A 13,018-nucleotide genomic window follows, 5' to 3' on the forward strand; every position below is an offset into this window, starting at 1 on the left:
ATTAACGGAAATGAGAAAAAAGTTTGGAGTGATTACAAGGTGAAAGCAGACGAATATCGAACCGTGTGACAACAAGATCTAGATTTAGTCAGAAAATGTGACAGGTGATCTTTTCTCTAGGGTTTTGTTGGTTGATGACTGGGCACTCTCGTAGGTAACTAGCTGCAGGTCCAAACTAGTATGTCAGTGGATTAACCCTTTACAAGTAAGTGGAAGACCAAGAAGAGTTGTACTAGACTTTTAAAAGAGTTTAGACATGCTTTAAAGGAAAAGATTTTAAAATGGATTTAAAAGCAATTAAAGCTGCGAGCAGCGATGGACGGGCCCTCGCGCCTCTGTGCGCGTCGTGGTTACCGGCGGACGCCGCTCCTTGCGACCGTGCATTTGCGCGGCACTCAAATGCCGCAAATTGTCACCAATGAAAAGGGAACTCCCCGCCGAGTTCGACGATACCTCACACAAGACAACGTCATACGGTTGATTAGCTGTGAAAAGGGTCGTGGCTAATGCATAGGGGGCAGGTCAAACCATCACCAATGAAGAAGGAAGTCTCTGCTGAGTTCAATGATACCTCACACAAGACTCTACCTTAGATGGGTCAGCATTTATTAAAAAGGGCGTGGCTTCAACATAGGGTGCGGGCCAAACCATCACCAATGAAGTAGGAAGTCTCTGCTGAGTTCATTGATACCTCACACAAGGGTATACCTTAAACGGTTCAAATTGTATGAAAGGGGGCGGGGCTTAACAATAGGGGGCAGGTCAAACCATCACCAATTAAAAATGAAGTCTCTGCTGAGTTCAATGACACCTCACACAAGACTCTACCTTAGACGGTTCAAATGTTATGAAAGGGGGCGTGGCCTGAGTAAGTGGGCGTGGTCATATTATAGGGGCTGGCTCAGTATCACATGTAGACCACATATTATAAGTTTCATGTAAATCGGATGATGTTTGTCATATAAGGCAGATTTCCTGTGGCCAGAGGGGGGCGCTATGACCAAAAGTCAATTTTGGCCTGTAGGTGTCCTCAAGCCTGGACCCTTGTCCATCCTGACAAATTTCGGGCGAATCACGATAACGCATTACACTCAAGTTACAACAACTTCTTTGGTCATCGCTAAACACTCAAAATGGCCGCCACGCCACGCCCACACCGTCTGACAAAAAGTTTTTCTTTTAATAACTTTTCATCGTTAAGGTGTTGAGATGGTACAGACCAAGTTTGAAGTCCATCGGATGAAATCTCTAGGAGGAGTTCGTTAAAGTATAGCACCTTGACTTTTAGGCCTACTTCCTGTTGCCACTAGGGGGCGCTATGACTTTAAGTAAATATCGGCCTTTATTTGTCCTCAGGGTTGGACTCTTATGAATCCTGAAAAGTTTCGAGGTAATCGGACAACGTACACTCGAGTTACAGCCACTTCCTGTTTCGGCGGCGAAATGCACAAAATGGCCGCCCCGCCACGGCCACGCCCTATGACGAAAAGTTTTTCTTTTAACAACTTTTCATCTTTAACATCTTAAGATGGTACAGACCGAGTTTGAAGTTGATCGGATGAAATCTCTAGGAGGAGTTCGTTAAAGTACGACATGTGGAAATGGCCAAAATTGCACTAATTTCGAACTTTGAAATCAAAATGGCGGACTTCCTGTTGGGTTTAGGGTATGGCTCTAATGAAGTTTTTTGTACATCTTGACATGATACATAGGTGTACCAAGTTTCGTGAGTCTACGTTAAACGCACTGGAGGGGCTCAATTTTCTTAACTTTGTAGGGGGCGCTAGCGAGCCATTTTTGTGCGCCTATTCCCGAAACCCTTAAAATACGTAAACTTTCACCAGACTTGATGCGACCGCCAAATTTGGTGAGTTTTTGAATATATTAAGCCCCTCAAAAAGCCAATTCATTTGACGGGAAAATAATAGAAGAAAGAAAGAAAGAAAGAATAATTCCTTCAGTTTCAATAGGGCCTTCGCCGCTGTCGGCGCTCGGGCCCTAATAAGAATAAAATACAAGTGAATAAATGCAAGAACAACACCTCGAGCAACTTGAATATGAAACCAAGTGTTTGTGGGATAAATAAAATCCCAAAACACGTAGGTGTTTTTAACATCTTTGCCCTGCAAACACAGGCATGTTATATTTAACGCCCCGTTTCCATGGCTTGGTTAAAAATACTTATTCATGAACTATACTTTCTTCTGACTAGTACTTTTTCCTCGTTTCATTTTCTATATAAAAAAAATAAGCAAAAGGTTTAGAAGTGTTTAAAAGAAGATGCTGACTCTGGCCCTGAGGGCTAAGACCCCATTTCCTCAACCCTCAAGTCTTCAAAACCAAGGATATCAACCAGTTTTAAAGACGCGCTATGCAGTTTTGGCCATTTCTTCGCTGTTTTCTCGCTTTTTGCTTGCAGGTCTGATATCACGTGATACTTCTTGACCCTGAGGCCGGCGGCTCGCCGGCCGAAAGTTGCAAGGGTGGTTTTTCCGCTCACAGGCGCTAGGGGGAAGCGAGACGACCACCATTCAACCCGAATAAAAAGTCATTTAACCATTCCAATGGCTCCGAAGCTGTTCAGTTAAGGTAAATTGAGCTAAAAAAAAACTGCATAGTTCCCCTTTAAATTCTGCTTATTTGTCTCTATACATTTTCTTTTGGTTTATTTTGGTCAGTTCAGTTGAACTATGTGACACAATTTCGGACTTAACAAGACTAAAAACTAAGAGGCACCAGTTGATGGAAGCTTAGATTCAAGGAGAGAAAGTAAATGAGCTGAACATTTAAGTTTATTTCAGTAAGATTTCTTACTTTACTTTTTTTTCACTGTTATATCAAGAATTAAAGGAATACGCTATGCATATGCAGACGTGAAGGGCCTCTATTTTGTGTTACAAAGCTACTACATGGAATATGTATGGTGTATTTGTGATAGATGTATGTGTGGTACATTAGTCAAATTGCTACACACTTGCTGTGAGACCTAGCTGGTTAGCTGTTTGGGGTTAAAGACTTGCAAACATTTAGGTAAGTGGTTAAGGTTAGGCTTAGTTGTTTTTCTAGTTTTTATTCTGTGTGCATTTGATTGTTGCTTTTGTTTTGTTTTTTGATTCACTCTGTGTAATATGTAAAGCACATTGGGTATGAAATGTTCTATATATAAATAAATCTGCCTTGCCTTAGTAATTTCTGGTAATGGCAACTTTCACTTAGAAAACCAATCAGATAAGGTCCATGTAGTACACTTTCCTTGTCTAATAACAGCAGACATTTCTTTCAAGACATGTACTTGATTGACTTTTCTGTTAACAGGGTCAATGATATATCAAACTAGATTGTAAACTTTTTAATTAAATGGGGAAATGTTTTGATCTCTCTTTATGTGTCTGACAGCTATTTTCGTCTGCTTGCCTATATATCTTAGTGGCTGATATTTAACTCAGACTGGGATTATTTGAGCCTCCAGAGCAGCTGTTCCTCTGACAAACGCTTGTAGAGCTTCAAAGTTCCTGAACGTGGCATCTGCCCAGGTGAGTCACACGCTCCTTCTGAAGCAGGTCCAATATCAACAGAGCAAAGGAAGAAGTGGAAGAACAAAAAAAGAACTTCCTCTCTTGTCATCTCCCAATCCACACCTTGCATATCACATCACTTTACAACAAAACACGTATCAGCATTCCTCCTGCCAACACTCTGAGCAATCCGGCTCCGGGCGCTAAACAAATGGCTCCATGGTGGAGATAAGATAATTCAGGTGTCAGGGATTATTGACTGTGCAGACTAAAACTGAATATAAAACTAAAATGGTATTGATTTGGGTCCCCAGAGTCCCTCTTTATAGTGTAGTTACCATTTTTGAAGCACATAAAAAGGTATGCTGGAGTTATAAATGCATGACACAGACTGGATGAAGACCGGATATATACCAAACGTTATCCCATATCATGCTTTCTTTCCCCTGAATCTACTCAAATATATAGAGCAGAAACAACAACTTGTCTCTAACAAATGTCATACAGGAAAATCTTTAATGTCCCTCAATTAGTTCCTTCCTTTTGAAAAGAGAATAAGACTTGTTTTGAGTCTGAGTGCAGCAAAAGTTCAGAAAGCAAGAGGAACAAAAGTGGGACATCATCTTCATTTGAAGTTTAAGGCGTATGAAGAGACAGAGTGCTGCAGAGAGAGACGCTGTGTGGTCCTCCGACGCTGACTTCAACCTGTCTAGACATGTTGCCCCGACAAAGAATGGATTTACAGATGCCGCTATTAAAAAAGTCCTACTTTTCTCACTGCTGGCTCTGTCCCCCATAACAGAAAAAGTTCTGCTCTTGTTTTAGATGTCAGAATTATGGTAAGGATTGTTCTGGAAATTGGTTGGGAGACACTTTTCTTCTTGTACATTATTCAAACTTAGCTCAACTATGTCACTCAAACAAAGGCCTGCATAACTCAGAATAGATGCCGAACAAATGTGTGTCAAGAGAGGTCTTAAGGCATTTCTTAGATAAATTAGGGACAAGAGCACTCAACGACTTGATCTGTGTGGACTTATTTACACTTTTTTTTTTACTTCCAAATTGGCAAAAAGCTGGTCAGCAACAACAATTAAATTATGTTCACATCATGTGCAGAACATTAAAAGCCACAGCAGTTAGTGATGAAGCTAAGAATACTGTAATTGAAGTGTTAAACCTACATTGTGTAATTTTTTGAGTTGATTCTTAGCAAAAAACCCTTTGTTCTTTCACAAGTATGTGTTCATTCATGTGTAATTACTTCCACCAACTAATCAAAGTATTCTCGTAAGCGTAGAATCTGACATTCAGAATCATTCAGAATACATACGGTTGAGTCGCTGGAATGACGGCAGCCATGTAGCACCTCCTTCTTTAAAATACATTAGCCAAAGAGGGACGTACCTCCGCCTTTCGCCCTTTTACACTCAGTGGCACCCCGCACCATCACGAATGCCAGGGGGAGATTACTTGCCAGAGAAGCGGAAAAGAGAATTAAAACAACAATGTGACAGGCAAAGCAACAAGACCAAAGTTGAGACAGCTGCGTGTGAACGATGGAGATATTTTGGGTTCGGCCACCGTAGCAGATTTAACGCGATCGGAATGGGAGGGGCTAGAAAGTAATATTCAGTTTGTTGTTGTATACAATTTCACCGCTAGAAATTCTTACACAATGTAGCTTTAAAGCACAAAGAGCAGCGCCTCATATCCTTTTGTACGATGGCCGTTTTAACATTGTGAATTGAAACAAAACTACTTGCTTAGGGTTAGATAAAAGATGATGGTCTGGGTTAAAATAAGTAGGTTTCTTACGTAATTAAATAAAATAAAAATAAAAGTGCATTCCGTACGTGAAGTACAGTAGGTAAGCACGTTACTTAAATCAGTCACAATGACTTTTGGTTTCACCGGAAAAAATACCCATTCCCATACAATTAAACTGCACTCTCAATAACATTTGGAGGGAAAGTATTTTCCCCCGGATTACGTACAAGCGACAGGTGTATGTTGTGAAGCGGCCGTAGTTTTAAAAAACTGGTTAAACTGGTAAAACTACTTGGTTAGGTTTAGGAAAAGATCATGGTTTGGGTTAAATAAGTCGCCTACATTTGTTACGCAACGTAAGTTATGTACATAAATTAAGTACCTTACATAAGTACCTTACGTCCATGAGTTAAAATTAGTCAACTGTGGACTGTTCTGTGTTTTAGTGACCCATCCCCCCCATGCAGACTTGAACGCGCACTTTGATTAGAAACATATCTTTTTTTAAACAAAAGGAATCCGAAAACAAATACGTTTCCTCGAAAACATAATTGAGAATGCAGATTTGTTGTATGGGAACGTAATTGTAATTCCCCAGAAAAGAAAAAGGACCCTTTCAAAGATGACAAATCTCTTCCTATACAAAATGATTTTGTTCTCCCAGCTTCTGCACATTTAGTAAGTTAACTCTTAATCAGTGTTTTTATTTTACTTACTAAAATAGTTTACTTTTGTTCTCTTTACAGCCAGCAGAGATTTAAAGGACATGTCCAGAACCAGCTCATTGTGGGACTGGCTCTTGTGGCTGTAATTCTGCACCAAAGCTGAATTTCGGGAAAGAGACTTCAGATACAGTATTAGGGGACCATTAAGGTCTATATAAAAGACTTCAGATACAGTATTAGGGGACCATTAAGGTCTATATAAAAGACTTCAGATACAGTATTAGGGGACCATTAAGGTCTATATAAAAGAGACTTCAGATACAGTATTAGGGGACCACTAAGGTCTATATAAAAGAGACTTCAGATACAGTATTAGGGGACCATTAAGGTCTATATAAAAGACTTCAGATACAGTATTAGGGGACCATTAAGGCCTATATAAAAGAGACTTCAGATACAGTATTAGGGGACCATTAAGGTCTATATAAAAGAGACTTCAGATACAGTGTTAGGGGACCATTAAGGTCTATATAAAAGAGACTTCAGATACAGTATTAGGGGACCACTAAGGTCTATATAAAAGAGACTTCAGATACAGTATTAGGGGACCACTAAGGCCTATATAAAAGCATCCAAAAAGCAGCATGTCATGGGACCTTTAAACAGATCTATGCAGAGTTTGTAAATTAGAACAGAAACAATACCCAAAAGGTACAAAGATGTGGGAACCGGTTTCCCAATCAAAGCTGTAAAAAGACAAAAAAAAATGTCCTCTAGTTAGCTAAATGGAGTTACCATGTTCAGGGGTTTAGTAGAGTAATGCATAAATGTTGGTCTTAAGCATCAATACCATGATAAATGCATGAAAAAAGACATCGACAGCAGCTGTCGCTGTAGGCAACAACTTAAATGGGTTTCCATGGAGGGTTTCATTGACAAGAAAAAAAGCATGCATTTTATTTCAATACTGATATGCCTTGTTTCTATGGTGATGCATTCCGGTTATTCAACATGCAGGTCTATTTTAAGCTTTGTATTCTGTTAAATAATGGCTCCAACACAATTATGACGCAAAAAATAAAGTTGTGTAGCTGCACGCTTTGAGCTGAAGTGTTCCAGAAAACTTGTTTTCCCTCGTTTTCTGTGTGACTCAGATGTTGGTTTTCATTCCACCAGAAAAGAAGGATTTTAGAAAAAGGGAAGAGAGAGAGAGGGATGGTGAAGAGAGTGAAACTGTCTCTCACTGCAGCTGATACTGATGCTCCCAGTGTGAACGGCAAAGATGGTGTTTTTGTTTTCTAATTTTAACCATATGAACTTTGTTTACATTGCAGGTTTTGATTCCAAGTTATGAATTTTATATTTGTATTTTAATTTCCAATGTTTGCATTTTTATAATATAAACATAATTTGTCTCAGATTGCGTTATTGTCTTTGACGTATCACTTATTGTCTTTGACGTATCACAAATATGTTTCTAATCTCAGCCTGCAGAAGTCCAGGAGGTCGGAGTGGATGGTTGGGTCAAACAAACACAGGACTTGCACCCAGAAGACCACTGTTCATGTCCCGTGTAAAATCAAAAGTCAATGTTGATTTGTTTATATAATTTACTTCACCTAGGTAACGTACTTAACACATGTAACATACTTAACCTACCTCACTTACTAAACCTACGCAACATACTTAACCTACGTTACGTACTTCACATACATCAAACACTTAACGTAATTGACTTCAATTACCTACATAACTTAAATTACTTCACAAACGTAGTTTTTAAACCCAGACCATCATTCTTTTGTAAACCTTACCAAGTAGTTTGGTTTCAATTCACAATGTTAACCACATGTTTAAAACACTGAATGTCACAGTTTGCGCCAGTCTCTGGAAAGTCAATTCCCTCGAAATATAATTGAGAATGTTTTGTTGTACGGAACCAAATTTTTTAGTGGACAGGCATATTGAGTCAGTGATTCCGTTTGCATGCACATAATATTCAGTCTAAGCTGTTTACATGGCTAATGAAAGTGAATATTCCATTCCACTAATATTCCCGTTTAAATGTAGCAAAATACAATTGTTTCAGCGGTGGTGGTCTTGTTGGACCATGCGAACACAGCATCCCTCTTTCATTCCTTCAACCAGCTTCTTGAAATGGTGTGCAAATATCCAAAAACCTGTTGATATCCAAGTCTTTGATAATGTTTCTCCTTCTTATCGGGTCTCCAGCCTTGCAAACTGTTGGCTGGTTGGTTTGTGTACAGCAATCATAGCAACGCACAGAGGTGACCATAAGCCATAAACAGGCAAGAGGCCGTAAACTGGGAGTAAACTGCGGTAAAAACCCTGATTGAGACGCATATTCCGAATACACTGTATACATATCCAAAGAATGCCTCTAAAACCTGAATTATACCAGAATATCCCACGTCTTAATCGAAAAATGCTATATTCGAGAAAAAAAAAAAAGAAAAAAGAAAAAGGCCTTATTTGGAATATCCAACCTGAATATGCGGTTTACATGACCTGTATCAAATTCGGAATATTGTCATATTCGGAATAATATTGGAATATTGGTGTGCATGTAAACGTACTCAGTGTTGTCTCAGTCAACATTGAGAATAATGACATAAAAATGGAAAGAAAGCTAGCAGAGCCAACTAACCCAGTAACAAATGTCTTCAGCATCACTGTCTGTTTTCATAGATATACGATATACAGGTTTCAGTCTCTAATGGATGTGGGCATTTCTGCAAGTGAGTTTGGCTGGAGGGCTGGCTGGCTGTAATTAGTATGAGCAGCAAGAGCGCTGCTGCTCTCAAAGATGAATCACATGAGAAGAAGAGACAGAGAGAGAGAGAAAGTGAAAGAAAGACAGATGTATGAACTCGTGATTGAGAGCGAAAGCCTCATCGCCTTAAGACGGTTATGTAACACCGAAGGTACCACTGGGTGGACATAGAGAATCCAAGGCTCTGTGTGTGTGTGTGTGTGTGTGTGTGTGTGTGTGTGTGTGTGTGTGTGTGTGTGTGTGTGTGTGTGTGTGTGTGTGTGTGTGTGTGTGTGTGTGTGTTCTTTTGATGCAGAAATGATGACCCCAGTATTTCTGTGGCCCAGTAGTGCCTCAAGTCATCTTTTATTAACCAGAGTTTGGCTGAGCTTGACCCATTTAACCCTCCTGTTGTCCTCGGGTCAAATTTGACCCATTTTCAAAAAGTTTCTATATCAGAAATTTGGGTTTCTTTCAACCAAATTTTCCAAAAAAATAACATGGATGGTTCCATACAATGCTCTTCACAAGTAAAATAACTGATCAGTTCACTACTTTCATTACATTTGGTTTAATTCAATTTTATAGCATTGGAAAACAATTATAAAAGAACGTTAAAAGAAGTGAATTAAATGTCTGAAAAAGCATCAAAAACGTGGGGGAGAAAAACAACAAAAACGTCAAAAAAAAAACATCGGAAAAAGTGACAAAAAACTTGTCAAGAAAAGACGACCAAATAGTTTTAATTTTAAATTTAGACCCAGAAAAACAAAAGTTGCATGGTCGATGGGAAGCCAACAAAAGGGTTAACATCAGGTTGTGTGTGAGTGTGTTTGCAATATATATGTGTGTTTAACCATGCTTATGTGCTTCTGTGTGCGAGCCAGCAGTGTCTGCCCACATATGTGTGTGTGTGTGTGTGTGTGTGTGTGTGTGTGTGTGTGTGTGTGTGTGTGTGTGTGAGCTAAGATCTGGTTGCAGTTTCACATCTCCAAACCGTGTGTGTCACCGAGAACTGTAATTAAAAATCAATGCGTCTATCTTTTTCCCCAGATTCTGTTTACCCCCTTCTATCTCTTCCATGCTGACTTTACATCGTGTAAACACGCCTGTTTTTAATCTACAGCCAGTGGTCCAGATAGGTAAAAACTCATTTCATTACCCAGCGAGAGGGAGAAGGGCAGCAGGAGCTACATTTACACACAAACACTGCAAGCTTCCCTTTTCTATTTATTTTCTGTCCGGTAGTTTCTAATTTTTTTTGCCTGCCAAAAACAAATAGCATTTTTTTTTGTGCATTATGAGGAAGAGAAGTGGGGCAGGAAGGAGTGAAGTATCTTAGGCTGGTGTTTATTAGCAAAGTAAAAAAAAAAAACTTGTACTGTACTTGTAACTTGTTTGTATCCCGGTGGATGTTTCATGAGTTTCTCTGAAAAGCGTAACTGCGAGCGAGAATCTCATTAAAAGTTGTTTTTTCTTAAAAATTACAACAAAATGTGGGGATACGTTTATGGAAAGAAACTTTTCTCAAGTTTTTTTTTTTTTTTTCAAGGAGCCGTAGTCAACATTTTGAAGTTCTCTTTTATGGTTATTAAAGGAAACGTGCCTCAACATAGACACAGATGATTCTCCAGAAAATTAACATTACTATAGGTTCTTCTTAGCTTCTTCTCTCCTTATATCCCCTATTTTTTTTACATAAACAGGCCTGTATCTTTAAAAACTTTTTTTCAATCAAAGAACCAAAGCTTTTCAGAAACAGATGCACATGTTTGTTTCTATTAAATAAACTGGTTTTATGTCCATCCAAGACTTCAAGTGCTCCAACTGTAAGTCACCTCAGTATATCTAATAGAAAATAAAAAGGGCATATTTGAGATGCCATGCTACTCTATTCTCATATATTGTTTGCAGACGGCTAATTGACCAACTGCAGTAGCTGCTATAATTCAAATTATACTAAGTGATGAAAACATTAAGGTTCAAATCCTGCCAACTGGTCTGACTGATTTCAGTGATCTTTTTAGGGTTTCAGGAGTTAATTTCAACAATATTCTTTTTAATTGTTATAATAAATTTCCGGTTGAGCAGGCGTTAATTATAAGAATTAATGTGGATTATTTTTAATATGGGACCCTTTACATGTAAACAAATCTTGGCCAGTTGATAAGCTACTGTACAGAGAGAACCTGTTTTGTGTCCAACTGTTCCACACAGTAGAAACAGTGACTTCTACTTCAGCTTGCAGCTCTGCAGATAATTTGAGACCCAACAATTCAAAAGAAACAGAGTGCAGAGCTTTTAAGTCAAAGATATCAATCCAAGAACATCTATTTTACAGAGATGGTTGGCATTTCTCATGAATAATGCAGGTTATTAGAGTTAAAGACTGGTTATGTCTCAGTGTATGTGTTCGTACAAAGCTCAGCGGGCAGAGTTGGTGGTTTTATACCCACTCAGGTTAAAAATACAAGCACTCTTGGCGTATTTGGTGAAAGCCTCTCGCAAATGGCATACAAATGACACACACATTTACACGCACACAGGCTGACTTACTGAGGCACTCTCCAGTGACAGCGTTGAGGAAATGCCCCTCTTGGCAGCCTGTCCTGCAGTAGCCGCTCTGTAGGGAGGCCAGAGGGGAGCATGAGGTGCAGTCAGCTTGAGAGGGCCCGGAGCAGGTCTGGCAGGATGGGTGGCATGCTGGCGGGGGACAGGGAGAGGAGAGGTACAAAGGGAAGGTATGAGAGAAAAGGGTCAAAATCCAGCAAACAATCAGGATAAAAGTGGTGACGAAAGTTAGGAGGAGACAGGAACGGAGGCATGAAGGAAAGCTCTGTTTATGGTCTCTACCAACTCCTGAGAAAAATATCTGGCTCTTTAGTTGCTAGATTCCTCTTTCTTCCCATGCAAAGCTCTAACTGTGTCTGCTCTGTGGAGCTGGGGAGGTAGTGTACAGTGTGTTTATCAGAGCTTGTTTGCTTGACAGCTTGTAGTGAACAGCTGTCTGCTGCTGCTGGAAACAGGGTTGAGGAAAACACTGAGACTGAATCATAAAGTAACAAAAAATTATTATTAACTAAAAGAAGCTAAAAAAAAAGCTCAGTAAAGCTGCAGAGTCGATGATAATCCGTTGTGGCTCTGTCGTTACGAGCCATCCCTTTCACATTACTCATAGTCATTTGATTAATTGCCATTATAAAGGAAATATTGATTAATGGAGCTTTAACTACACACTGTCTTATTGCCAAGCATACAAAGTCACCAGCAACTAAACTTTGTGGTAAAAGTTTACTCTCTTAAAGACAGAAATACAATACTTCTTCAGGGTATCTGGGTAGCTTCTAATGAGCCAATCAACAGTAAAGGAGGACAAACCGATCCAATTTATTTTGAAATCCCAGCGGGTAAATAAATGTAATCTGAGCCCATCGTTCTTCCTTACTGTCTAGGTATCCGCCTGTGTCTGCCATTTCAATTACTCAGCCAAAGTTAGGAGTAACAAAAACAAACTTTAATGATGTTTACCACAGTTTTTTGTTTGCCTCGACATAAACAGTAAGATTCTGTGTGCTGGTAGACGGGACAGAGCAGGGGTGGTCTTGCTTCAATGCGAGCAGAGATGACACTTTGACAGTGATTTACTTTTCATACTTTATGTACATTTTGACAATAATACTTTTACTTTTTACTTGTAATGGAGTACCTTTAGACTGTGGTATTTCTACTTTTACTTAAGAAAATGATCTGAGTACTTCTTCCTTCTACGGCTATCTACGGTATTTAGTTTACATGTCATGTAGCGGTAACTTAACTAAACAAAATGTATATAATTGTGGTAATAAAGTACACCTTCGCTGATTACACTTCAGCACCAAGCTGTGAAAAGCTTTCACCGCTGACATTACACGAAAATCAAATTATGTGGTGAACACAAACAGAATTTCTAACACCTACACCTGGGGCTCTGGGCTAAACGAATGTTTGTAATATCAATGCTTTTTATTATGCTGACTGAACTGAACTGAACTACAAGCTTTTAGTCTGGACCCAAAAACACCAGAAAGCACACACATCATAAGTCTCTTGAGTCCCTTCAAACAGCTTCTAAAGATAAGCCTTTTAGTTTAAGGTTTTAGGTTGAGCTTGGGACAGGGGGAATGCACCATGTAAATGGGTATGCTTAAAAGTATAGAAATAATGTGTGTGTGTGTGTGTGTGTGTGTGTGTGTGTGTGTGTGTGTGTGTGTGTGTGTGTGTGTGTGTGTGTGTGTGTGTGTGTGTGTGTGTGTGTG

General features: G+C 39.3%; 1 protein-coding gene across 1 annotated transcript in view; it reads right to left on the reverse strand.

Annotated features, from left to right (window-relative positions):
• fras1 (Fraser extracellular matrix complex subunit 1) overlaps positions 1-13,018 on the reverse strand; it is a 266,280-nt gene that overhangs the window by 111,390 nt on the left and 141,872 nt on the right. The window contains 1 exon segment of the mRNA XM_039804033.1: positions 11,280-11,426. Coding sequence (XP_039659967.1) covers positions 11,280-11,426 — 147 coding nt within the window.

Source organism: Perca fluviatilis, chromosome 6, assembly GCF_010015445.1.
Source record: "Perca fluviatilis chromosome 6, GENO_Pfluv_1.0, whole genome shotgun sequence".
Classification (NCBI taxonomy): Eukaryota; Metazoa; Chordata; class Actinopteri; order Perciformes; family Percidae; genus Perca; species Perca fluviatilis.